Raw genomic sequence first — 27,709 nt, 5'->3', positions numbered from 1 at the left:
CCCGACGGCCCAGAGTCAGTAGACCGGCCTCACGTAACTCGCAATAAACAAAATTGTCGAAACAAAGAAATACCGACGAATACATAAGTGATAAACAATAATAGTTCATTACATACCTGTCACACCAATCGTTGTGTATAGAGATCGCCTCCCCGGGTGGACGAGGACGTAGCACCTCTAGGGCTCGGTGCTCAACTGCTGCAAAGTAAGGCCTGTGGCTCGAGTCGATAACTGGGTCTAGCAAGGAGTCCATCTCCATACCTGCATTAAAAAATATATGAGAACACATAGGTACATATATATTTCATACAAACTGGACGCGTAATATTTATACATTACAGATAGGTTCGATACAAACTCCACGCACGATTACTACATATTACAGATAGATTCGATACAAACTCCACGCACGATATTTATACATTACAGATATGTTCCATACAAACTGGACGCACGATTACTACATATTACAGATATGTTCGATACAATTGTGGATCATGACACCGAATGCCTTCAACGAGCAATTCTCGCCAATGGTCGTCTGAACGTAGGAGGTGCTCCATCTCTGGGATTTCCGGAAGGACCGACGTCAGCAGCATCGTGAAGTGCATTCTGAGAACATTTCTTGTAGTTGTGACCCAATACTCCAGATTGGCTGCAACGCTTTTGTGCCTTGTTTGCTTCGGACTCGTCCATACCATTCCGAATACGACGTGTCTGACGGCGGCCTTTGTCTTTCTTAGTGGCTGGATTAGGAATAAACATCTTATTCTCATTATCCTGAATGAAAGGCCCCACTATTCCAATCCCGTATACCTCATGCCCCAGGTGGATACAGCTGCTTCCTTGCTGAAGTAAGGTGAAACAAATACTCCTGGCTGCAACCCAGACTCTGCACATGCCATAATGAGATGCGAGCATGGCAAATGCAATAACTTAGGCTTCATGCAGGAGCAGAAGGCTTTGCCATCTACTGTAATCAAACTCTCCTGTACCACCCTATCTCTACGGATACCACGACTAGTTCTATCCTTACATAGAACCTCAAATCTATGCTCCATTGTACCTGTCGATATGACGCGGTGCAGTTTGGCCTTTTTAATCTTCTCTTGCATATATTGTGTCACACTTGTGCAAAACTGAATTTGGGAGTTGCTGATGTTTATGCTTGCAGCCATGTAACGCTCTCTGAAATACTTCATGCACCCATACATGATGAACTCAACAATTCCCACAAGAGGAAAGGCACGACAAGAACACATAACTATATTGAAACACTCTGCATGGTTCGTTGTCTGAATACCATACCGTATTCCATTGGTATCATAAATGAATGACCATTTCTCCTTAGGTGCACCTCGAATCCAGTGTGAAAATGGATTCTCAATTGAATCCCTAACCTCTGCAGCCTGACTCGTGCCTGTTCCTGATGCCCTTACCTTCACTAGCTCTGCAGTCAACGGATCAAGCATATGCCATAATGCATTGAATTTTCTCTGTTGATTTTGGGTGCACAACCTCTTAAACATGTTTTTAAGATCCTTGTTCTTGAAGTGGTCATAGAAGTTTGCACCCATATGCCTAATGCACCACCTGTTTTGGACATCGGGCCACAATGGAGGCGTTATCGCAGTTTCACGTTGCAATTTCAGTATTGATTGCAGCAGACCTGCATGCCTATTGTAAGGATCGATGGACCAAGAGGGGGGGTGAATTGGGCCTTTTTCAAAATCTAAAACAAAGTAAAGCAATCTTAACCTATGCAATGCTAGTAGGGCACCAATTCACCAACCGGATAACTAAGCTTCTAACACAAGCTAAGAGAGCTAAAACAAAGTAAAGCCTAGCAAGGTAGAGCTAAGTTATGATCTCTAAGTCAAGCACATGAGTAAATTGCATGAAAGAAAATGCTTGAATAAAAGGAATGGACAAGAGACAACCGGATTTTTTTCCGTGGTATCGATGTGTTGGCACACACCCCTAATCCACGTTGTGACACTCACAAAGAGTATTGTCACCTCCCAAGTCACCGAGACGAGGGCGCTCACTAAGAGTCTCCGTTCACCATCCCGGCGTGGTGGAGATCAAGCCACGTACAATCTTCTTCTCCGGGCTCCCACAATCCTTGGCAAGCTCCGCGAGAAACACCTCGATCACCAAGATCGCCTAGGTGATGCCAATCACCAAGAGTAACAAGCTAAGGCCTTCACTTGAGCGAGAACCGATTACCAAGAGCGGATGCACACTAGCTACTCTCTACTCAAGTCCTTAATCTTGCTTCTTGATTGATTGAATGCACAAGTATGTGAATGATGAAGCTCAATGTGGCTCTTGACTATAGTTTGAGTGTATGGATGTTGCCTGGTGTCAAGAGTGGGCGAAATGACCCATTGGAGGGGTATATATAGGCAGCTCACACAAATAGAGCCGTTGGAGAAAAGCTGCCAGAAAACTGCGTAGCGCCGGTTAATCCGACGTACCCCCCCATTGTCATCGTCGGTTTAACCGGTGAATGTAAACTGCCTCTTCTGAAAACTAGCCGTTACAACTGGGGCAGATTAACCGACGTAGCATCGGTTTAACCGCTGAGTGTAGTTGTCCACTGAACCACTGAAAAATCAAGTCTCTGGACAACTGCACCGATGTTAACTCAAACCTATCGTCGGTTTAACCGGTGAGTACAACTTTTAAATTCCTCTGAAAAACCATCTCACTGGTCAATTGCACCGACGTCTTGATTCAAACAGCGTCGGTTAATCCGGTGAATAGAACTTGAATTTCCCTGGAAAAACCAACTCTGGACCAATGCACCGACGTTAAATTTAAACACGTCGGTTTAACCGGTGTATTGAATTTGTCCAGACTCTGCTGACTTCGTTCAACCGACGTATAGAAAATTGAGAGCGTCGGTTAAACCGGTGTATAGACTTTTTCTGATTTTGTCTTTTCTGATTTGAGTCTTGAATGAAATCCAAATATTCTTGAGATATAGTTTGAGAACCACTTATTTGAACTTCTAGAAACCTGAGTGACCATAGTGTGCATCCATTTTCAAATGACCATGTCCATGCTCAAGTTACTTAGCCTTAACCCCTCTTAATAGTGCGATCACTACAAAACTATAAAACCTATACTAACCTAAGTGTCCTTCTCAACCTTATGACACTTAGGACTAGAAAGATCCTTAGTCTTGACATAAAATTGAGTTGAATACCGAGATCGCCTTTTTGAATAATGAAATTGAGGGGCCTCTTTTGACATATGACCAAATGAGCGATAATGATCTATTAAGCTGCACAAACTCATTAGTCACAATAATGGTTGTCATTAATCACCGAAACATACCTTGAGGGCCTAGATGCTTACAATCTCCCCCTTTTTGGTGATTGATGACAACACAAACATAAATGACGAGAGAGCGAGAAAGATAAAGCAGGATAAACACAAGCGAACTCGAAAAGAAGGACCAAAGAGCTCAACGGCTCAAACGAAATTCATAGATATGTCTCAAAGCACGGCATACTCAAGCGACAAAAGTACATATCCATGAACTAACACCAAATGTGATACAAAGAATCAAAGTCCTGATGACTACGAGCTCTCTCTAGCTCTACCCTCCCCCTAACTCTGGTGCTCCCCCTAACACCTCTCCCCCTTTGGCATCAGAGCACCAAAAGGCGAGCTACGGGTCGTGCTGTCGTGGTACGGCGACGAAGCGGTCCGGGTCGTCGTCGTCGGACGGAGAACTCTCACCCTCGGTGACAGACGGAAGCTGCTGGTCTGGGTCTGAGCTCACTGGGGGGGGTGACTGTCGTGGAGGCTCTCGTGCTAGCACTGCCTGGTAGAGGATCCGTAGAAGTCGTAACCGGGTCAGCAGAAGAAGTATCAATATCTGAAGAGGTGACTGCTGAGGCTGCCGGCTGCGTCGACTGTGGAAGCAGGGACTCCTCTACTGCTCCTCCCCCTGAAGGTGCTGCCTGAAGTGAGGAAGGGAGGGCGACCGACTGAACCGCTGACGGTGAGTCCTGAAAGAGTGTGGTCGCCGGCAGTGGTGAAAAGAGCGGACGACCGGCAGACCCAAAGAGTGCTGACATCGAGAACGTGGTCTCCGGTGTCGCTGTAGTAGCTGGGGCTGCAGTAGGAGCTGGAGGAGGAGGAGCTGGTGTGACGGCAAGCTGAGGTGCTCCAACACCCTGAAGGCCTGGCTGTCCTGGCTGCTGCGGGGCGAGTCCGGTGTGAGAGTAAAGCTGTGAGATCATCCCGAACATCGCCATCATCCCCTGCTGCATCTGCTGAAACTGAGCGTCTGTCCTCTGTGAAACTCTGTCAATGAGGCCGACAAAACGCTCCTCGGTCGCAGCCCACTCTCGGGCAGCCTCTCTCTGTATAGCAGCAATCTGGGCCTCATGGGCTCTCCTGGCCTCCTCCTGAGCAAGTCTGTCCTCCCTCTGCTGGGTCACGAGCTGCTGTAGTAGTGAAGTGAGCTCGGACGGCTGAGTCACCTGAGACTCAGAGACTGTAGCAGCTGCTGAAGTCGGAGGTGCTGGCTCTCCTGAACCTCCTGCCTCGTGATCGTGACTGGCTGGGGCAGCTGAAGGAAAGTACTCAACGTCGTCGGAGGAGTCTGACTCAAGCTCAGACCAGTGAATCTCATCATCTCCCCCGGGAAGCTGTGCCTCTGCTGCTAGGAGTGCCTCATCCTCCTCTGCCACTCGTGCCTGAACCTCCGGTGACAGTCGAGCCATCGCTGCTCTATCTGCGTGTCTGCCCCTCCTCCTGTCCTGTGGAGCTGTGGGTCGGTAGACAGGGAACCTGGGAGCCTCGTCGTGACGGTAAGGGGCACTGATGGGTGACTCTGCTGGCACTATCATAGAGCATATGTAACTGATCCAGTGCGCATAGGGAAACTGTCGCACCACACCCATCCCATCAGTGATCACATCCTCGATCTCAGCCAAAATAAAGTCAACTATATCAAATGGCTCGTGAGTGAGGATGTGTAGGAGCAAGAGCTGCTGCAAACCTGTGAACCCCTCTGGGTAGCCACTCCTCGGTAACAGAGTCCTCCGGAGTGCCATGTGAACAGCGTAAGCCTCTGGGGTCAGCAAGCTCGGCACTCTGGCGTAAGAGGCTGGGAACGGCTGGCGGAAGCACTGAGTGATCGCCTCGTGAGAAGGAGCAATCCCGCCAACCATCGCCCTGCGGGGTGGATCTGAGTCCCCGTAAACCCTCTCGTGCAGCGAGACGTCGACCAGGTCAACTCCAAGAATACCAGCAATGGTCGCCCTCGACAAACCAAAGTCCTGCCCTCCAAACATGAAGTGTACGGCTCTGCGCTCGGGGGCTATCCAAGCTGTAGCGTAGAACACTCTGACCCAGTCCTCGATATAACGGTTCTGCTCCATCTCTAGCAGTCTGGGCAGACCTCTGAAGTGAGCAAAGTGTGCTCTCACATCTGCTCCCCCTGCGGCTGTCCTCAGTGAGACCCAGTCAAGAACCCTGTGCTGAAAGATCCGGTGGCCCCTCCGCTGGAAAGTCTCGTAGAAGCTGGCTTGTAGCAAAGTCCAGAACCTCCTGTCGACTCTGCTGTCTCGGGTCACTGGGAACCAGACCTCCTCGTCAACACTCCACCTGAGCCTCTTGACCTTGGCCGCATTGGCTCGGGTCAAGTTCTGGAGCATCACACCTGGCTCCAGACGCACAACAGTGTCCATACGGAACACTGCGCGCTCGGCCTCTAGGGCCTCGGCTCTGCGAGCTGCTGCTGCTGCTGCTGACCTGCGGGGCTCCTGTGGCTGGTGTCCTCCCCGAGTCCTCGGTCCAGTGCGACGCTCTGTCGCTGCCGGGGAGCCTCTCTCAGACGACTGCTGTGGAGAACTCTGCCCCTCTGACTGTGCTGTCTCTGAGTCAGAATCTGCAGCTGTATCTGACTGATCTGACTCTGCTGCTGCTGCTGCTGCTGCTGTGGCTCTGGTGGCCCTGGCACCTCTCACTCTACCCATGCCCCTGCCTCTGCCTCTGCCTCTGCCTCTGGGGTCCTCCCTGATCTGGAACGGACGAGCGCGACCTGATGCCTGCTCCTCGGCGGCCTTGGCCACCATCTCGGCCCTCTCGGCCTCCTTCTCTGCACGAGTCCGCTTGCGAGCGGGCTTCTCGACCACGACCTCCTTTCCCTTTCTCTTCTCGCGACCCATCTCGAACAGGCAAACGATCGAACACTTGGCGTGTACGGATCGGCTGCGGCTGCGGCGTGAAAAAGTGAAGGCGGCGCGGCTGCGTGGGCTGCTCGATGTGTGGAAGCTGCGGCTCTGAGCATGTGGATGGCGTGGAGTACGGCGGCACTTGGCGATGGAGACTTGTGCGGGCGGCGTACGGTGCAAGCGGCGGCGGCGGCGGCTACGCGCGCAGGCGGCGCAAGCGATTGCGCGGGCGGTGCGGTGAGCGTGCGAGACCGGCGCACGGTGGTGGTAGCGCGAGCGCACGGCGGCGGTGCGGTGGTTCGGCGGCGGCGCGATGGGAGCGAGTCGGGCGGCGGCGGCGGCGTGAAGGAGTCGGCCGAAACAGAGGAGGAAGGAAGCCAGGCGTCCGCGGGCAAGACACATATATGACAGGTGGGCCCGCGATTTTCCTTAACGCCGGTCGATCCGACGCCTAGGGTTTGAACGCCGGTTGATTGCGTCGGTGTAGTTCACCCGAGGCTTCTGCAGATCTGAAACTGAACGCCGGTTGAACCGATGATGTCAAGAGTGTACTCGTCGGTTGATAGATCAAAACATCGGTTGATTGCTAGGTCTGATTTGCATTTACTATCACCGGTTGATCCGATGCTCTGACTTTTGTATACGCCGGTTGAACGCCTGAAACTTGACTGAGCTGAGACAAAACTTAGTAACGCCGGTTAAACCGATGATGATGCTCCATTGAACGTCGGTTTAACCGGTGAACCCGAAAACCCTCTCTCAGCTCACTCTTCTATGCTAAGTCCAATAAACTTATAAGATTCAAATAAACTCAAGTTAATGGACTTGCATAGGCGACTTTACCCCTCAAAATAAATAGAATAGCACACTTGTTTAAATAAATTTCTTTTCAAACACAAGGAAAAGCCGCAAGAGAGACAAAGCGCCAAATAAAATGTATGAGCCATGTCATAGGAATATTGAAGATAGAAAACTTCAAACTCATCATGACATTGCTCACTAGGCAATAACGCACCTAACACTTTGCTCTTTTCACTTTTCATGAATTAAGATCTTGTATATGAAAACAAGTCTCATTTTCATCAAGTGATCTCCTTTGTGACCCTTACGCATGCAATGATAATGCAAGCTACAACCACATGCGAAAGTATAGTAAACATGAAGTGCACATCTATATGACAAGAAATGCATAACAAGAAATTAAGATCTACTTGTCAAGTTTGAACCCACGGGAAGCTTCTTCATGATGAGCCTTTCTACAAGCCTAGAGGAAAACAAGTGGACCACCACCTCTAGCTAAACCCTTGCTCATCACTATCTTACCATGGTTAGACAAGTGTCCTATATGTATGCATTTTTCTATATGACATGGCAACTTACATGACGTTTGCCGCATCTAACACATTAAGCTCATTCCTTAGCCTAACAAAGGTACTCTCGTCTAAAGGTTTTGTGAATATATCCGCCAATTGCTCCTCGGATCTCACACCTTGAAGGGAAATGTCCCCCTTGGCTTCGTGATCACGCAAGAAGTGATGGCGAATATCAATGTGCTTTGTGCGAGAGTGTTGAACCGGATTCTTGGCAATTTTTACGGCACTTTCATTGTCACAAAGGAGTGGGATCCTATCTAGTTTCACACCAAAGTCCAAAAGGGTTTGCTTCATATATAGGATTTGGGCACAACATGCACCGGCCGCTATATATTCCGCTTCCGCGGTGGACAAAGCCACGGAATTTTGCTTCTTACTTGACCAAGAAACTAGAGAACGCCCAAGCAAGTGGCAACCCCCGGAGGTACTCTTGCGATCCACACGACTTCCGGCAAAATCTGAATCCGAGTATCCCAAGAGATCTAAACTAGCGCCTTTGGGGTACCACAAGCCTATGCTAGGAGTGTGCTTGAGATACCGAAGGATCCTATTCACAGCCGAAAGGTGTGACTCCTTTGGGTTAGCTTGAAAGCGGGCACACAAGCACACACTAAACATTATATCGGGCCTAGATGCGGTAAGGTAAAGCAAAGACCCTATCATAGAACGATAGAGGGATTGATCAACCGGTTTACCGTCCACATCCAAGTCGAGATGCCCATTGGTTGCCATGGGTGTCTTGATTGGCTTGCACTCATCCATCTTGAACTTCTTCAAGATATCTTTAGTATACTTTTCTTGATGGATGAATGTCCCTTCCTTCATTTGTTTGACTTGAAAACCAAGGAAGAAGGTCAATTCGCCAATCATGGACATCTCGAATTCCCTAGACATCATGGTAGCAAACTCATGGCTTAGTAAATCATTAGTTGAGCCAAAGATAATATCGTCAACATAAATTTGACAAATGAAAAGATCCCCGTTGACGTCTTTTGTGAACAACGTGGTGTCCACCCTCCCGATCTTGAAGCCTTGCATGATTAGGAAGTCACGAAGCCTCTCATACCAAGCCCTTGGAGCTTGTTTGAGCCCATAGAGTGCCTTGTGCAACCTATAAACATGGTTAGGATTCCTCGGATCTTCAAACCCGGGAGGTTGCTCAACATAAACAAGTTCGTTAATAACGCCATTTAAGAATGCACTTTTCACATCCATTTGATACAACTTAATGTTATGATGTGAAGAGTAAGCAAGAAGGATACGGATAGCTTCAAGTCTTGCGACCGGAGCAAAAGTTTCACCAAAATCCAAACCTTCGACTTGAGAAAACCCTTTTGCCACAAGTCTTGCTTTGTTGCGTATTACCACCCCATGTTCATCTTGCTTGTTTCGAAAGACCCACTTGGTGCCGATGATGTTCTTGTCTTTCGGAGGAGCTTCGAGGACCCAAACTTCATTGCGGGTGAAGTTGTTCAACTCTTCTTGCATGGCCATCACCCAATCCGAGTCCTCAAGTGCTTCCTCTATGCTAGTGGGTTCAATACAAGAAACAAACGAGTGATGTTCGCAAAATGAAGCATGTTTAGAGCGAGTTCTTACTCCCTTGGAAGGACTACCAATGATTTGACCAATTGGATGATCCTTGGAGATGCGACCATGCTTCACTAGCGGTACTTGCGTTGATGCTTGTTGGGGTGGATCATGAGTGACTTGTGCTTGTGGTGGAACACTTTGCTCTTCTTGTTCTTGAACTTGGGGTGTTGGCGTTGGCACATCTTCTTGAGGTTGTGTATCATCTTTTTCTTGATCTTCATCCACTTGGGGTGCCGTGGAGGTGCTTGGTGTAGATGAGGAAGGTCCTCCCCCTTGATTATTGCCTTCATGCACCTCTTCCGGCTTGATATCCCCAATGGACATCTTCTTCAAAGCTTCATCAATCTCCTCATCACCTACATTTTCATAGCCAACAACCTCCTCTTGGGAGCCATTAGATTCATCAAACTCCACATCACATGTTTCTTCAACTAACCCGGAGGTTTGATTGAATACTCTATATGCTTTGGAGTTTGATGCATAACCAAGAAAGAAACCTTCATCACATCTACTTTCAAACTTACCAAGCCTTTTCTTCTTGTAGATGAAGCATTTGCAACCAAAGACTCGAAAGTATGATATATTTGGTTTCTTCCCGGTGATGAGCTCATATGGAGTTTTCTTGAGGAGTCGGTGAGGATACACTCGGTTGGATGCATGACACGCCGTGTTGATTGCTTCCGCCCAAAATTTCTCGGACGTGCCATAATCATCCAACATTGCTCTAGCTAGGGTGATGAGAGTCTTGTTCTTTCTTTCCACCACTCCATTCTGTTGAGGCGTGTAGGTGGCGGAAAACTCATGCTTGATGCCCTCTTCATCGCACCATTCTTCAATCTTCATGTTCTTGAACTCGGTGCCGTTGTCACTCCGGATCTTCACAATTGGGGAGTTGTACTCCCTTTGAGCTCTTCTTGCAAATGTCTTGAAGATTTCCGGAGTTTCACCCTTATCGCCTAGAAACATAACCCAAGTGTAACGTGAAAAATCATCAACAATTACTAGGCAATAGAGGTTACCACCAATGCTCTTGTATGTAGTTGGACCAAAGAGATCCATGTGAAGTAGTTCGAGCGGCTTGGAGGTAGACAACATCGTCTTGATGGGATGATGTGTTGCAACTTGCTTCCCGGCTTGACATGCTTTACATAGCTTGTTCTTGTCAAAGGTGACGTCCTTCAAGCCGGTGATCATCCCTCTCTTGTGGGCTTTCTTGAGGTTGCTCATGCCAATATGAGCAATTCTTCTATGCCAAAGCCACCCAAGAGAAGACTTGGTGAAGAGGCATATCATGGTGCTTGTTTGCTTTGAAGAGAAATCCACCAAGTAAATGTTGCCATGTCTAAACCCCGTGAATACCAATGACTTGTCTTTTTCATGAGTTACTACAACACCATTCTTGTCAAAGGCACACGTTAGTCCAAGATCACACAATTGAGCAATTGAAATAAGATTAAAACTAAGTGCTTCTACAAACAAAACATTAGAAATAGATAAATCTTTAGAAATTGCTATTCTACCCAAACCTAAAACTTTTCCCCTTGAGTTATCACCATAGGTGACGTGTTCATGATCGCCGGGGTCTTCAAGGGAGGTGAACATGCTATCATTGCCGGTCATGTGTTGAGAGCAACCGCTATCAAGTACCCAATGTTTTCCACCGGCTTTGTAGTTCACCTACACACATGAGAATTCACTTTTGAGTTTTAGGAACCCAAACAAGCTTTGGGCCTTGCACATGTGTGACAAGAGCTTTTGGGACCCAAAGTTGCTTGGGGAGCTTCTTCTTTGACTCCTTAGTGAGTTTGCCAATGAATTTGGCCTTCACCTTGCCCTTCACTTTACTCAAGAGAAAATGGTTATTTTGAAACATTGAAGAATAATTCTTGGGTAATTTAGGAAGAGGACGTGATGGTAAAGTGCACTCGCTAGTGTGGTGCCCGGTGACTTGGCAATGTTGGCAATATAAACCAACTTCCTTGATGAAGCTTATCTTGATCTCCGGAGAAGGAGTAGTGCCTTGATTTGGCTCCGGAAATGAACCAAGACCTCTCTTGCCATAGTCACGTGCATTGTTGAAGAGAATTTCCTTGTGGATGTATTCTCCTCTTGAGAGCTTCTCCACACTACTCTTGAGGCTTGCAACTTGATCCATCAATTCCTTTTCCCTAGAAGGTGCAAGCTTGGGCAAAGCATTAGTAGCATTTGCATTAATGAGTAGGTCATCACATGAAGTAGAAGCATTGACCTTCTCAATAGTTTCATGAGCAAAGTTTTCAAGACTTGGGTCAATTGCTTCATAGGCAAATTCAAGTTCTTGATACTTGTGAGCCAACTCCCTATGCTCTTGTTTAAGCTTTTTGTGGCTCTCTTCAACTTGCTTAGCAAGTACAAGTGACTCATTGTGCTTTTTGAGCAAGTCATTGTACTTGCCAAGCAAATCAGAGTGGGCAAACTCTAACTTTGCACGAGTGCTCTCAAGAATCTTGACTTTGCCCTTTTCCCTCTTGATGACGGATGTATACTCATTAATGAGGTTAGCAAACTCATTAGGGTCAAGCTCATCATCACTATCATCTTCACTCTCACATACCTTAGAGTTACCTTTGGCCATGAGGCACATTGGAGGTGGAGGTAGTGATGGTTCTTCATTTGTGAGGGCGATGGTGACTATGTCTTCTTCATCACTTGAATCTTCGCTTGATGAGACATCGGTCACCCACTCTTGTTTTTCCACCAAGAAGCTTCTCTTGGTGTGCCCTTTCTTCTTTGGGAAGAGTTTGGTCTTCTTGTCATGGCTCTTTTTCTTCCCAAGTCTCTTGTTTTTGTTCTTCCTTTCTTCTTCTTCATCATCGCTTGAATCATGGCGATGCTTGCTCTTGTGATCCTTGTTTCTTTTGTCCGGCTTGGGGCAATTTGGACGGATGTGACATTTTTCTCCACAATTGTAGCAAATTTTGTTCTTGACATCCATTGGCCGGAACATTCCCTTCTTAGAGTCAAAGTTGAACCCCTTCTTGTTGATCTTGTCATTCAAGCGGGTGAACTTTCTCATCATAAGAGCAAGCTCTCCATCATCTTCAACATCGGATGAGCTTTCATGATGATCATCTTCTTCATTGCTTGAGCTAGAATCTTGCTTGATCATCTTGAGCTTGCGGGCTTTGTTTGTCTTGGTCTTTAGAGCAATTGATTTGCTTGAAGTTGGCTCTTCGGACATACCAAGGATACTCATCTCATGAGCGCGAATTTCGCCCACAAGTTCTCCTACTTCCATTGTGTCAAGATTCTCCTTTTGAAGCATAGCATTGATGATGTTATACTTGGGCTTCGGGAGGAGCATGAGAATCTTGCGATTGATGGAGGCACTGTCAATTTTGGATATTTCAAGTGCATTAATGTCCTTGACAATGACATTCAAGCGAGAGTACATATCATTGCAATTTTCATGAGCTAGCATTTTAAAAGAATCATACTTAGCTCTAAACAAGTGATATTTTTGCTCACGAACTTTAGTGGAGCCTTCATGAATTTCAATGAGCTCCTTCCAAATATCACTTGCTAAGTCCATGTCATTAACTCTAGCAAAGACTTCCTCACTAATGGCTTCAAAAATTGCATTTCTAGCCTTGGCATTCCATTTTAATTGTTCGGCGGTGGGAGTTCCGGTGAATCCGGTCTTAGTGGCCAACCACACTTCGGGGGCAATCGCATCAAGGTATGCGGCCATGCGAACTTTCCAATAGGCAAAGTTCTTGCCCTCGAAGTGAGGCGGCGAACCACCCATCTTGGCCATAGCTCTAGGCGGTGAAGCCTAATGATCCAAATGAGCAACGAGGCTCTGATACCAATTGTAAGGATCGATGGACCAAGAGGGGGGGTGAATTGGGCCTTTTTCAAAATCTAAAACAAAGTAAAGCAATCTTAACCTATGCAATGCTAGTAGGGCACCAATTCACCAACCGGATAACTAAGCTTCTAACACAAGCTAAGAGAGCTAAAACAAAGTAAAGCCTAGCAAGGTAGAGCTAAGTTATGATCTCTAAGTCAAGCACATGAGTAAATTGCATGAAAGAAAATGCTTGAATAAAAGGAATGGACAAGAGACAACCGGATTTTTTTCCGTGGTATCGATGTGTTGGCACACACCCCTAATCCACGTTGTGACACTCACAAAGAGTATTGTCACCTCCCAAGTCACCGAGACGAGGGCGCTCACTAAGAGTCTCCGTTCACCATCCCGGCGTGGTGGAGATCAAGCCACGTACAATCTTCTTCTCCGGGCTCCCACAATCCTTGGCAAGCTCCGCGAGAAACACCTCGATCACCAAGATCGCCTAGGTGATGCCAATCACCAAGAGTAACAAGCTAAGGCCTTCACTTGAGCGAGAACCGATCACCAAGAGCGGATGCACACTAGCTACTCTCTACTCAAGTCCTTAATCTTGCTTCTTGATTGATTGAATGCACAAGTATGTGAATGATGAAGCTCAATGTGGCTCTTGACTATAGTTTGAGTGTATGGATGTTGCCTGGTGTCAAGAGTGGGCGAAATGACCCATTGGAGGGGTATATATAGGCAGCTCACACAAATAGAGCCGTTGGAGAAAAGCTGCCAGAAAACTGCGTAGCGCCGGTTAATCCGACGTACCCCCCCATTGTCATCGTCGGTTTAACCGGTGAATGTAAACTGCCTCTTCTGAAAACTAGCCGTTACAACTGGGGCAGATTAACCGACGTAGCATCGGTTTAACCGGTGAGTGTAGTTGTCCACTGAACCACTGAAAAATCAAGTCTCTGGACAACTGCACCGACGTTAACTCAAACCTATCGTCGGTTTAACCGGTGAGTACAACTTTTAAATTCCTCTGAAAAACCATCTCACTGGTCAATTGCACCGACGTCTTGATTCAAACAGCGTCGGTTAATCCGGTGAATAGAACTTGAATTTCCCTGGAAAAACCAACTCTGGACCAATGCACCGACGTTAAATTTAAACACGTCGGTTTAACCGGTGTATTGAATTTGTCCAGACTCTGCTGACTTCGTTCAACCGACGTATAGAAAATTGAGAGCGTCGGTTAAACCGGTGTATAGACTTTTTCTGATTTTGTCTTTTCTGATTTGAGTCTTGAATGAAATCCAAATATTCTTGAGATATAGTTTGAGAACCACTTATTTGAACTTCTAGAAACCTGAGTGACCATAGTGTGCATCCATTTTCAAATGACCATGTCCATGCTCAAGTTACTTAGCCTTAACCCCTCTTAATAGTGCGATCACTACAAAACTATAAAACCTATACTAACCTAAGTGTCCTTCTCAACCTTATGACACTTAGGACTAGAAAGATCCTTAGTCTTGACATAAAATTGAGTTGAATACCGAGATCGCCTTTTTGAATAATGAAATTGAGGGGCCTCTTTTGACATATGACCAAATGAGCGATAATGATCTATTAAGCTGCACAAACTCATTAGTCACAATAATGGTTGTCATTAATCACCGAAATATACATTGAGGGCCTAGATGCTTACACCTATCACTAATAAGGCACACATCTGGACGTGCAGCAACAACATGAACCTTCACTCGTTCAAGGAACCAATACCAACTGTCTAAGTTCTCATTCTCAACAAATGCAAATGCGAGCGGAACTATTTGGTTGTTGCAATCTAACCCGATTGCGGTGAGTATCTAACATTTATACATTCCAGTCAAAAATGTGCCATCAATGCAGATCACCGGAAGACAACACTGAAATGCTCTAACACAAGCACCTATGCAAAAGAAGGCTCGTTGCATAATTCTTTGCCCCCAAGTCACGGCTGGTACGAGGTATGTGTCATAAAAGCTTCCAGGATTTCTAGCAGCAACCTGGGATAATATACGAGGTAGGTTATCATATGATGCCTCGTATGTGCCGAACCGCATCTCGAACACCCTTTGTTTAGCCCGCCACGCCTTCAAATAACTAATGGTGTACTGGTAAGTCTGCTCAATGTGTCGAACAATCATTTTGGCTCATAATTTAGGTTGTCCATAATCAACCCGTATATTTGCTTTGCAACAAAGTCGCATGATATATTGCGATGCGAGGGAAGAACTTCTGACAGCAAACAAGTGTGCTCTGTCACAATGGAACATTTCCAGTTCGACTTCAATTTTTCCTTGAATGCATGTACTCGCCATGAACATCCATCATTCACACACTTCACCTCATATTCTTTACTGCTTGACTTTACGACTCTAAATTCTCGTTTCAATGATATTGCCCGTAGTCTCACAGCATCTTTTACGGCTTCAATGTTTGGATATGTTGCACCTTGCACTACCTCATTCCCTCTATACTCCCACTCCTGATTTCGTACGTCTTCTAGGACATGACTGCCAAAACCATGCTCCTTCCACTCTTTTGGCAATGAGTACTGCTCGTCATCAGATGAGCCCTCATATTCTTCCATCTCTATTGCGGTTTGGTCTTCTGCCTCCATCTCGTCCATAATGCTATGTATCCTCTCTCCCTCATCAGCAAGGCCCTGTGGTCCCATGTTTTGGTTCTCTATCTCTTCTGACTCATCTTGCTCAACATAATTGATCTCTCTTCGAATACTCGGAGTTGCTTGATCTGCACCATGTTGGATTTCATTTTGTGTCTTCTCCCGGATTTGAACAAGAATGGCCAGAGGCCACCCACGCTCTAGAGCTGCTTGTATGTACTTCTGCCAGTCATCAGTGCTGTGTATCATCATCAATTCCCATAAATCACTTTCTACCTCCCAATTAACAAGAGACTGGACGGTCATCACATGTGTCAACGGATCAACACGGAACCCACGCTGCAGCCACTTACATATGGAACCAAAACTCCTTTCCAGAGGTTTATCTATGGCGCTAGATGTGCACTTAAAGGCAGAAAGGTCTACTCCATTTGGCCCATACAAAATATTGTAGTCACCATAAAATACTTGAAACTGCATCTTGCTCGACATATCTGTACATCACAGAATACTTATCGAATTATACTCTTTACTTCACTACCTTATTCAATAATCCGTAAAAACTAAGTATGGAATTCAACTATAACGTATAAGTATTCATAACTACGTGATGACACTCAAATTCTATACTGCATATGCCAAATTCTATTCTAAATCGTAATTAATTTATAAACACGTCTCTAATAGTACTGCAATTGTAATAATAAATGTGTAGTACTAATTTTATAAACTAATTTACTACTACGTAACTAAAAACTAAAGTATCATTAAACACCTACTTAAATAATTCTACTATAGCACTAATTAAATTAAATTACTCTATAATACCAATGGAAAAATACATAAATTAAATGTACTAACCTGCAGATCGCAAGTGCGAAATCCGGCAGGGCTTCGCCGCTTCCCTTCTTCTCACCCCTCTCTTTTTTCTAGATTTTTGGTGGAATTTTTGGGCTCAAATGAGTAGGGAATGGGGGTAGAAGGCTTATATAGGGGAGCAAGCCCCGGTCGCCCGAGGGGAGGGCGACAGGCCCCCTATCGCCCGTTTGGGGCCCCCTTGCATTTTTTTTGGCCAGGGACCTTGTTGCAAATTTAAAGAAAAAATTACAATTAGGGCCAGTCGCCCTATGGGAGGGCGACCGGGGGTAGTTTTGAAATATTTCAAAACGGACATATATTTTTGAAATTTTGATTTTTTTAATATAAAAAAGAAAAAAGCGCGTGCCGGACTGCCCGGTGGAGAGAAAGCCAGAAAGAGGACTTGCCGGACTTGAGGAGGATTTTGCTGGGGTTTTTACATTTTTACCATTATAACGAATTGCACTCATCAGATTATCACTATTACGATGTCACCTACATCTATACCATAAGAGAGAAGGTTGACTTACAAATTTACCACATTTGAGGATGTGGCAGCCACGAGACCGGTCCACGCTGGCGCTGAGTCAGCAGGCACCGACGCCGTTCGGCCCCCGTTACTGCGCGCTGGGCACGGTTGACGCCGCCGCCGCTAACCCTATCCGGCCGAATCGATCCCCCCCTCTCCTCCCACTTCCTTCCGCCGCATTCTTCTTCTTCCTCCTCTTGCCGCGCTACTCCTTCTTCCTCTTGCCGCGCTACTCCTTCTTCCCTGCTCGCCCCGCCGCCGCCTCCAGCTCCCCTCCCGTTGTCCCTGCGCCAAGGTGGCCATGTCCCACAGGGCAGAGTCTTCGAGCGCTAGTAGGTCAGGGAGGAGGCAGGAACACGGCTGTAGCTCAACGCGCGTGCATGCTGTGGTGTATCCAACCGGCAAAGAATCTGGACTTCCTTTGATTGAATGCCCCGACTGCGGCCTAGCCCGTGTGATCGAGCTTCGCGCGAAGAAAGATACAGTCAACAACGGGCGAACCTTCTTCAAGTGTCCGAGGAATGGGGTCAGTTTCTCCATCCCTCTATGTTAGTTTATTTGGCGATTTGATTTGGAGCATCATAGTTTTGATTTGGTGGTGTTTGCAGAATCCGAAGTATTGTGACTTCGACCGATTTCAGAAGGATTACTTGGATGAGCTGATTCTCAAGAAGATTGTCATTATCAAGTGTGAGCAGATCGAAGAAGTGGAAGAAGGATCGCACGGCAGCATGAACGATGAGGAAGAGAACCGCAGTAGGCTAGAGAAGTTAGAGAATCTGACATGGAAAATGAATTGTGTGTTTGTTGTTTTCGGCATTGTTGTGTTAGCAATGGTTGTGAGATCAGTTCTAATGGCTTGAGTTGAGCATTGTGTTTGTTGGAGCCTGATGTATGAACCATTATCTGATGTATGAATCTTTTGCAATGCACCAGATGTATGAATCTCTTGCAATGAACCTGATATATGAACCATTTGCAATGAAACATATTCTGGCAACTTGAGTCCATAACATCCCTAACATTAGATAGCAATTGTTGGCATACATATTGTTTTGTGCCATTACAGACCATCATCTAGCATCTCCAACAAAGTGGGTTTGTGCCTAACATTACATAATAATAAGGCCATGCAAGAGACAGTTTTGGCCGTTCAAAAGATTGTTTTGGCAAAAGAAGAAGAGTGAGGCTGGTCATTTCTTCTTTGTGGCTCCTTTCTTCTCAGGTGTCTTCTTCACCTTAGTTGCCAACTTTTTCTTCTTTGGAGTCATCTTCCTAGGTGCTTGCACTTCAACCTCCAGAGCATCTCCAGGAAATAGGGACCTGTGCAAAGTTATGCTAATGGTTCATGTGTTGCAAAAGTGTTGTTGCATTTCAGAACAAAAAGTACCTCCTAGTTGTTGTTGTCTGATTAATGGCTTCTGGGAGTACAACTTCTATGGCCATCACATGTGCTAGTGATCACAGCCAAGGCATGTGGACATGGTTGTCCAGTTATCTGCCACTGCCTACATGTGCATATTTTTTGAGATAGGTACACCACATGCCTTCTAACTTCTTCATCCTTGTAGACTTCTGTAACCTCAGCATGGTCTGGGTGGCCCTTGGAAATCTTTAGGTGACCTAATCCTCTAGATGCTGCATTTAGTTGATGGATGATCCCAGGTAGTATACCAAGTGGCAAAGCTCTAGAAATCTTCCTTCTTTTGGCAAACAAGATCATTATCTTCTCTCTTATTGCATCTGCCATGCAATGCACAGGAAGATCTTTGTGCTCTTTAATCCAAGAATTCCATGCTTCTGCTAAATTGTTGTTGATATAGTCACACTTGATGTCATCTGAGAATTTACTTCTAGCCCAAAGAAATGGATGGTGCAGTGTCAGCCATTTCTGCACATCTGGACTAGCTTCAAAGACTTTATCAAAGAAGTACTTGAATTTGTGAGCTGAATAGGCTCTAGCTGCAGGCCACATGTTATCATACACATCACCAGTGTAGTATTTTTTTCATGTTATCCATCAAGTGCCTGAAGCATTCTCTCATCTCTGCATGTGGAAACACTGCCTTCACAGATGATTCCAACCCTTTACATGCATCAGTGCAGATGGCTAGCTTATCCATGGGACCAATAGCCTTTCTAAGTTGTTCCATAAATCAAATCCAGTTTTCCTTGTCCTCTGAATCAAACAATCCAAATGCTACAGGTAACATCCAATTGTGGCCATCTAAACCTAAGGCTCCTGGCATGTGACCATTCCACATCCCATTGAGTGCAGTGGAATCTATACTAAGGTAAGGCCTGCAACCATTCAGAAAGCCATCTATACTTGCTTTGAATGCACAGAAAAATCTGCTAAACCTAATCTTTCCATCATTGGGGTCAGTGACAGTAGCTATCTCTATAACACTCCCAGGTGATCTCAACTCTATCTCAGCCTTAAACCTATACAACCAATCAAATGAATCATCCCACTTACCAAAAAGCTTATCAGCTGCCCTCTGCCTACCATTGTACACTGTCTGATATGGTATCTCAATCTGGTACTTGTAATTAAGCTCTTCTTGGAGTTCTTTTGCCCCCATCTGTGGGTCCCTCTTGAGAAGTGGGATTGCTCTCTCTGCCACCCAACCTATATTGGCTATCTTGCTTACAACCTTTTGGGTAGATGCACAATTATGGTCCCATTAATTAATTTGAATCTGCATATTGAAAAACAAAATGTCAGAGATGATCTCAAAAAAACATGGGAACAGCAACAAGAAACACAACATAAACAGTTTATTTACATTAAAAAAAGCATACCCTGACACTGCCATCATGTTGGGTTCTAGCCCTAATAATCCATGGGCAGGCAACAGCAGAACATTTAGCCCTGAACCTGTCTTTGTCTGAATGCTCAGTATCATACTCAAACTCATGAACTATTGCATGCTGCCTAACAGCTAGCCTGAACTCCTTCATGCTGGGATACAATGTGCCAACACTCATTTCTGGATTATCCCTATCCCATTCATGCATTGGTTCTTTATGGACTGTGTCATCAACATTAACAGCGGCTTCCTCCATATCAGCCTGCATCTCTGCTGACATGCCTGGGATGGGCACCTCTTCTGTACCTTCTTCTGGTGTTGGCTCTACATCTTCAAATCCCATTGCCTCATAAACCTTGTCCTCATCAGCAACGGCTTGTGCAAGACCATCATCATCAGCCTGCCCTATTACTGTTAGAGTAGTCCAGTCAACTGCTATAGGCAAATCAGTAGGTGCTTGTTGTGGGGAACTGTAGGTATCACCATAACCTTCAGCATCATCAGCACTTTGTCCTCCATTACGCTCACTAGTGACACCAGAGACACATCTACCTTTTGAAGCACCTGAGGTAGCATTTTCAGTGTAGCCATTCTTCGTCACAACATCTACTGCAATCACAGCCAACCTCTCATTCCATCTGTCCCGAATCATCTGGTCAAAGTGCTCATCCCTCCTAATCTTCCACTCAGACCCAGTATCTTGGTCAAGAACCCACAATGCAAGTGTTTGAGATGGCCCCCAGATTATTTTTGTTGCTAACTCATCGTGGAATTGGGCCAATGAATACTTGCAGTTTCTATCCAGCCATAGGTCATGTTGCTGCTCGACCATATCAACTAGGCCGTACTCGCCATCAGCCACAAACTTAGCAACCTTAACCACTAGTCTAAACGCATTGCCAGGATCGATCCTGGCATCAGGGTAAACAATCAAAAAGAAATGAGGAATTAGACGCGACCAACTCCTAAATTCATCCTAGACAGTTCTGTTCAGTACGAACTTACCAAGGAGGGCATTCACTGCTACCCATTGCGACACAACCACCCCTCCCACTACATCAGAAGCCAAAAAAACAATGGAAAACGATCATCCAAGGAATGCAAAGGCCCAACACAAACTCGGCGTCCATGATATCTAACCCTAAGTCCAATACAAACTGGATCATGGCGCACCGCGTGGCCGAGTTAAGGGTACATACCTTTAATCCGTCACAGAAGGCCAGGGGACATGGCCACCTTGGCGCAGGGGCGGCGGGAGGGGAGCTGGAGGCGGCGGCGGGGCGAGCAGGGAAGAAGGAGCAGCGCGGCAAGAGGAGGAAGAAGAAGAATGCGGCGGAAGGAAGTGGGAGGAGAGAGGGGATCGATTCGGCCGGATAGGGTTAGCGGCGGCGGCGTCAACCGGGTCCAGCGCGCAGTAACGGGGGCCAAACGGCGTCGGTGCCTGCTGACTCAGCGCCAGCGTGGACCGGTCTCGTGGCTGCCACATCCTCAAATGTGGTAAATTTGTAGGTCAAACTTCTCTCTTATGGTATAGATGTAGGTGGCATCGTAATAGTGATAATCTGATAAGTGCAATTCCTTATAATTAAAAATGTAAAAACACCGATTTTGCTAGGGTTTTACCCCGCCTTCCTCGGCACCGTTGCCTGATCGCCTCCACCCGCCTACTCCTCTTCCGGTGCGGCGGTGCTTCCGAGGCGGGGAGATCGGCCATGAGGGACCTCCACCTCTCTCTGAACCAGACCCAGCGGGTCCGCCTCGAGGCGGCGCTCCACGAGCTGCAGTCCCTCGTGCCCGCCGCCGCGTCCGCCGCCGCCGTCACCGTCGCGGACACCATCCCCGTCAACCAGGAGGACAACATCCTCAAGTACAGCCCCACGCTCTGTGACCTTCCCTGCTTGCCCGTTCGTGTGGCGGCTGATGGGCGTGTGTGGTGCAGGGGGCACGGGACGTCGGGCCAGGACGGGGAGGTGGTGGCGACGCTCTGCGGGATGGTGGAGCGGGTCAACAAGCTGGTCTACGTCCGTACTCTCCGGGCGAGGTGCGCACGCACTTTTGATTTGTTCGTCCCCATTGGTGTCCCTGTTGGATAGGTTCGATAAGAGTGGTATTGGATCCGGGGATTTGCCTTTAGGACTGACTTTTACGGTCAATATTGTTATGACCCTAAATTGAGTGCTATGTTTGATTGGAATAGTTGGGAAGGGTTGTGCATTGTCGATTCGGCCTGTATAGTTTTGGTTTTGTGAATTCATTGCAGAAGTCGTCAGTGTGAAGTATTGCGTGCCCTTTTGATTTTTTTTTTGTCCCCATTGGTGCCCCTGTTGGATAGCTTTGGCAACAGCGGAATTCCATCTGGGGATTCACCTTTAGGACTGACTTCACAGTTGTAGCATCACAGGAAATTATTTATTGTTAACTTTTGATGCACTGAATTGAGTGGTAGATTTGATTGGAATAGTTGGGAGGGGTTGTATAATACTGACATACTGTAATGCCAATTCAGCATGCATGGTTTTGGTTGGAACTCATTTCTCAAGTTGTCAGTGTAAAGTATTGTAGCTCCATGTTGAGATGCAGTATTATGTTAGTAGGTTTTTTCTGAATTAATATGTTTGAACAATCAGACTGCAAGGGTCCGTTTGTTGGTGTTGTGGAAGTGTGGTTTACTATATACTTAATGTTTCTTTATGTTTTTGTTTACAAAAATAAACTCACAAGTTGAAAGCTTAGCCTCAGTTTTGCATCTTCAACCTTTTCAGATATAAGCCGGAGGTTGGTGATATCATAGTTGGGCGTGTCATTGAGGTGTGCAAGTTCATGATTTCTGTCAGCATTTGGACTTTCTTTTCATTTATCTAGAAAATGGGCTTGTCATGGAGATTTAGTTGCATATAGTCACTAGGATGCTTTACACTTCATGTGCTTAGAAATTATCAATGTTCAAGAAAACGCTAGGTGCTAGGCAGGCACTAGCCTATTGACTAGCGCCTAGGAAGATTAAACGTAGACATTAGGCCTCTGTTTAGCATTTAATCTCAATTAAATGATGTTTAATGCTGTTTTTTTGAACCTTGGAAATTATGAATACACATATGCCAGAACTTTTGTACCTTCATTTGATTGAGTCGTAGCTATGGCAAACTGCAGGTATTTCACGACCTGTGATATTTATTTTTCATGCATATCCATTTTGTGTTCAGAGTTATTCGGCAAATCTGAATCTTATAATACTCATATTTGTCACTCAGAATCAGATATCATTTACCTAATGATGCAGACAGCATACTTTATCTAATATATATTTTTATGGTTTCTTAAGATTGCTCCTAAGCGCTGGAGGTTGGAGATAAATTTTAGCCAGGATGCTGTGTTGATGCTTTCTTCCATGAATTTGCCTGATGGCATTCAGGTAGATTTTTTGCATCTTTGCTGTAACATACTAAAATTGGACTGGCAGTAAACACGGATTTCATTTGATATACTATTCTGAGGATAAAAAGTGCTAACTGTGTAATGTCATAAGCAAGTTCTGAGCACAACCATTGATACATGTAACACATTAGACACCAAGAAATCTATTTCCTGTTTTGCTGAAAAATTTGTACTGCTTTCGTGGAGTGCAACTGTAGTGGTGTCAGGATATTTTGGAATATATCAGCCATTCAGCCTAAATATTGTGTCAGTTCAAATGAGATTAATGAGCGCTATCTTATTCCATTACTAATTTCACTCATGATTCTTATCTGGTATCCCCTTAACTATTTTTACTGCACCCTTTGTTAGAGAAGGAGAACTGCTGTTGATGAACTTAATATGCGGAGTATCTTTGAGGAAAATGATGTTATCTGTGTAAGTGCAATACTTGCCCTCTTTCTTGAAGTAGTTGTTTGTTTTGGTGCTGGAATTGATCCTCAGTTCATCTTCTGTATAGTGATTTTTAACTAGGTTGTTACGCTGACATGTTTTGCTTCTATATCTAGCATGTCAGCAGTAGCACCAACAAAAAATTGTGTGAGCTGTGCCCACTTTTCATCAATATTTTACACCAAGGAATCACCTTATCATATTTGCTTGGACTTCCCTTTTTGCAAATGTCTAAGTAGTCCTGGAGCAACTCTGCTGTGTTTGTTTATTCTCTTAAGGTTAATGGCATTTTGAGGCTCATTTTTACCGCTTTTGTTGAAACTTGAAACCATTCCACGTGATGCCACCTAGAGACTCTCCACTTGTGGCCTGGAGGTCCTGGGTTCGAACCAACCTCTTTGCAGAATTTCTAAGGAATTTTGCAAGGGTAAGGCAGTCTAGGAATTCCCTTCCCTAGACCCCGCATTTTGTGGAAGCTTTCACACTGGGTGTGCCCCCTTAGTACCTAGTCGAAACTTGAAACATTCCTTTTTTTAATCCAGAGTCTTCTGCAGAGATTCAAGGGCTGCTAAAACACTCTTTACACTGTTGCACCTCTATTACACAGTTGCAATTCACCTGGAAATATTTCATATTTCGTATTATGTAGAATTTAATCTTTGGCGATGAGCGGATGATGAACACATGATTGTCCAAGTTTGCACCTGTATGGTCCATCATTAGTGAATTGGGATGCCATACCTGGACCTTGCACTTGTTTTCAGTCAAATAGTTCTGTAAAGAATGAAATGAAGCATATAGTTACCACACTTACCACATCCACTCTCTAAACACCATTGATCACTTATTCTTTGTGAACCATATTTGCACGCCTACACTAGATCAATCCATTGAAAAGAAACTGTCTGATATGTTGAGAAAGGCCCATGTGATGTTGCTTTGACTCAAATGACTTAATTTCAAGATTTTGTTTTTTCTTGAATAGGCTGAACCATCAAGAGACTTTGAATGAGCACACCAGTTCTAATATTCTGTGTCCCGTTTTTAAATATTGACATTTTACTCTTATTGTGACTTCTAGTGTATGCTTCAACTTTTTTACCTTTATTTTCTTATTTGCTTAGAAGCAATGCCTTTTTTAAACTCATAAAAAGGGCGTACCCAGTGCTGTAGGCTTCCCGCACTGTGCGGGGTCTGGGGAAGGGTTGTCTTTAAGCCCCAAGCCTTACCCACACAAATGTGCAGAGGCTGGGGCTCGAACCCGGGACCTTCCGGTTACAGACGGTAGGCTCTACCGCTGCACCAGGCCCGCCCTTCCCTTTTTCAAACTCATAAGGAAGTTTTTTTTAGACAAGCTGAAATGGTTTCTGATGCATTTCTTAGTTCTGACATTCTTCTTTTTTTTTTGAAAAACTGTATGTAGTTCTGGCATTCCCCACAAGGAACTTCTCTTACGTCTATGGTTTATAGTTTGATGCATAATTTCAATTTCTTTTTTCACCGAGAACTGTGTAACTGATTACCAGGCTGAAGTTCGTGGTTTCCAACTTGATGGATCTCTGCACCTACAAGCAAGGAGTGAAAAGTATGGAAAGGTACATGTCAGTTAAGCTACTCTGGTGGTTATCTTTAATGTGCAGTTCCCAACTAGTTCAGGTGTCACAGCCTATGCTAGTGTACCCTTGAACCATTACCAGTCACCTTTTAATGCCTCCAATTTAGCTTGCACTATCTGTAAAAGTTAAGGGGCATTTAATGTGAGTGCAAAAGTTGGCATGCAGATCACTAGGTGCAATAATGCTCACGGATATTTCATAGATGTGACTTAAGCCTCCATGCCTTCTTGTTTTCTTAATGTTGATAATGTTTTATGTAATTTCTGATTTGTAGATAATATTTTAATTAGGTCTGATCTAATTAAACTATTGTCTTTCCAAGTTCTTTTCTGCTTCCTGAGGTAACATTTGGCCTTGTCTGATATGTTTTGAGGGGTTGTCTTCATGTTATACTCTAGTTGTCTTCATGTTAATAATATCTTAAGTAGGTCTATGATCTGTATGTGACTGTTCTAGTTATACTCTTGTCTTTCAAATGTTTCCACTGCTTCCTAAGATTACAATTGGTTGTTGCTGATATGTTTTGATGTGTTGTATTGCTGCAGCTTGAGAGGGGTCAATTGCTGATGGTACCTCCATACTTGGTTAAACGAAAGAAGCAGCATTTCCATCATCTCGCACAGTATGATGTTGATTTGATTCTTGGTTGCAACGGATTCATCTGGGTAGGTGAGCATGTTGTGGTGGGTGAAAAAACTAAAACGACAGAAGATCAGCAGAAATCCGGTGATGATGCAGAGAATTTCACCCCACTAGAAACGAGGAAGCATATCTGCCGGCTTGCCAACGCCGTGCGTGTACTTTCAGCCCTAGGATTCACTTTGACTGTTGAGCTGATAATTGAGACGGCGGAAGCAAGTGTGACAGCAAATGTTGAGGTAAACAACATGCTCGGGGCTGAATTTTATGTTCAGATGGCTGAGAGAGAGGCTAAGCGCCGAGTCGATCTGCTGAGAAAGAAGAATGGAGCAAGGTAAGTAGGTAACGCCTTGCTGATCCAGGCTAGCTGATTTGCAGAGAACAGTATTTGACATGTAGTAGTGTCTGATCTGACAATATCTTCAAGGGAAAAATACATACCAAGTTCTATGTACCCCTAACAGAGTGTCAAAGATGTATGGAGTTCCGCCCCACTCTGGTGCACTACATGCATTTGATGAGGTGCCAGCAACGTGGTGCCAGGCTAGGCTGGACCGCTGGAGTCTAGCTGATCTTTAATCCTTTTGTCCCAATGCTTACACGCCGTTCTTTTGATTTGCATTTGACGCGGTTATGTAATGTTGTCAGTAAAATGAATTGTGTGTGTAAACATTTCCATTTGAGGTCATGTACTCATGTTATACTCCCCCTTGTCGACCTGGGACAAAAGGTTCGCCTCTTCAAATCTGGCATTGTCATTAGTCATATGGAGTATCTGATGAAACTATCTTGTGACCGAAAGGTTCTTAGTTTTTTTTTAACAAACCGCACAAGATAGAAAGGTCTTAGATTTTAATCTAACGTTTAGAGAACACATAAGTGGCAAAATATCCTAGTATCCCATGTGTTTGACAGGATTTTTAAGGTGTCGTGTAGGTGACAAGGCGGTTCCCCATCGCCTTGCTTAAGGATCGCCTTAGCCCGCCTAGGCGACTGAGCGGCTCTCCATCATCTCGTATCGCCTTACCGCTTTAAGAGCATCTCTAATAGTTCCCAATATTTTTTTTAAAATCTTGTTTGTCAGCTCTTCGAATAGATATGGAGAGGCAAAACAAACTCTATCTCCAATAGTTCTCAATTTATATTCCATAAAAAAACAGAAATAGCCCAACGTGATAAAATTCCGCGGTCGTCGCGCGACGGCCGCCTGCCGCCCCTCCCTGCCTCGCGCCACAAACTTCTCAAACTGTTTCTAAATCCTAAACAAATCATAGGACACAACAATAAAGACCAACAGCAGCCCAAGAACACAGCAGGGCCAGCCTACTCCAAGCGGCAGCCATGCGCAGGGCACAGGGCAGGGCGGCCAGCGCAGGCTACGACGAGGGGCACAGGGCAGGGCAGCCAGCGCAGAGCACGACCAGCGCAGGGTGGCCGCGCAGCATAGATGGCGCCAACCCATAGCGGAATGAAAACCTAGAAGATGGATGGGATCATTGGTACCTGAACCGTATCCTAGGACGGCGGCGGCCTTGATTCCTCGACGGCGATGGCGAGCAGGAGGAGGAGGGCGGGGTGAAGATGCGCGAAAAAAAATCGCCCGCGGGGAGGCCGATCGGGAGTCACGGAGTGGTGCCCATCTTTACACGCAAAAAAGATGGGAAATATGCCAATTATTAGGAGATAGAGAATTAGGATGGAGAACTATTGAAAATAATTTT

The 27,709-nt window shown here is 45.5% G+C and overlaps 2 protein-coding genes across 5 annotated transcripts; one reads left to right on the top strand and one right to left on the bottom strand.

Moving 5' to 3' along the window:
• Positions 1-199: 199 nt before the first annotated feature.
• LOC120642525 lies at positions 200-27,662 on the bottom strand. Of its 4 annotated transcripts, none has more exons than XR_005662610.1 (3): positions 19,859-21,475; positions 19,533-19,755; positions 200-261 (listed from the first exon to the last, which is right to left on the bottom strand). XR_005662610.1 is itself a non-coding variant. In XM_039919092.1 (2 exons), exons 1-2 carry the CDS (start codon positions 20,696-20,698, stop codon positions 19,741-19,743), a joined length of 855 nt encoding a protein of 284 aa, XP_039775026.1. In that variant the 5' UTR covers positions 20,699-21,475; the 3' UTR covers positions 18,045-19,740. The 4 variants fall into 4 exon arrangements, 1 of the variants encoding a protein (XP_039775026.1); XR_005662609.1 differs by lacking the exon at positions 200-261 and adding an exon at positions 18,045-18,376 and having other exon boundaries at positions 18,444-19,755; XR_005662611.1 differs by lacking the exons at positions 200-261; positions 19,859-21,475 and adding an exon at positions 27,492-27,662 and having other exon boundaries at positions 18,045-19,755.
• Positions 21,475-26,751, top strand: LOC120642505 (exosome complex component RRP4 homolog). The gene is made up of 7 exons (XM_039919064.1): positions 21,475-21,733; positions 21,806-21,907; positions 22,629-22,674; positions 23,189-23,278; positions 23,653-23,718; positions 25,260-25,328; positions 25,895-26,751. Exons 1-7 carry the CDS (start codon positions 21,579-21,581, stop codon positions 26,324-26,326), a joined length of 960 nt encoding a protein of 319 aa, XP_039774998.1. The 5' UTR covers positions 21,475-21,578; the 3' UTR covers positions 26,327-26,751.
• Positions 27,663-27,709: the final 47 nt, after the last annotated feature.

The sequence above is a fragment of the Panicum virgatum genome, chromosome 7K, assembly GCF_016808335.1.
Source record: "Panicum virgatum strain AP13 chromosome 7K, P.virgatum_v5, whole genome shotgun sequence".
Taxonomy (NCBI): domain Eukaryota; kingdom Viridiplantae; phylum Streptophyta; class Magnoliopsida; order Poales; family Poaceae; genus Panicum; species Panicum virgatum.
The sequence above is the reverse complement of the archived record's forward strand: the minus strand, read 5'-3'. Positions and strand labels throughout refer to the sequence as shown.

Bases quoted from the DNA above. Each gene is read 5' to 3' on its own strand.
- LOC120642525 (XM_039919092.1), bottom strand. From the start codon at position 20,698: ATGGTCGAGCAGCAACATGACCTATGGCTGGATAGAAACTGCAAGTAT.
- LOC120642505 (XM_039919064.1), top strand. From the start codon at position 21,579: ATGAGGGACCTCCACCTCTCTCTGAACCAGACCCAGCGGGTCCGCCTC. The intron at 23,719-25,259 runs GTAAGTGCAATA...ACTGATTACCAG, and splicing joins AGGAAAATGATGTTATCTGT to GCTGAAGTTCGTGGTTTCCA. The intron at 25,329-25,894 runs GTACATGTCAGT...GTATTGCTGCAG, and splicing joins GGAGTGAAAAGTATGGAAAG to CTTGAGAGGGGTCAATTGCT.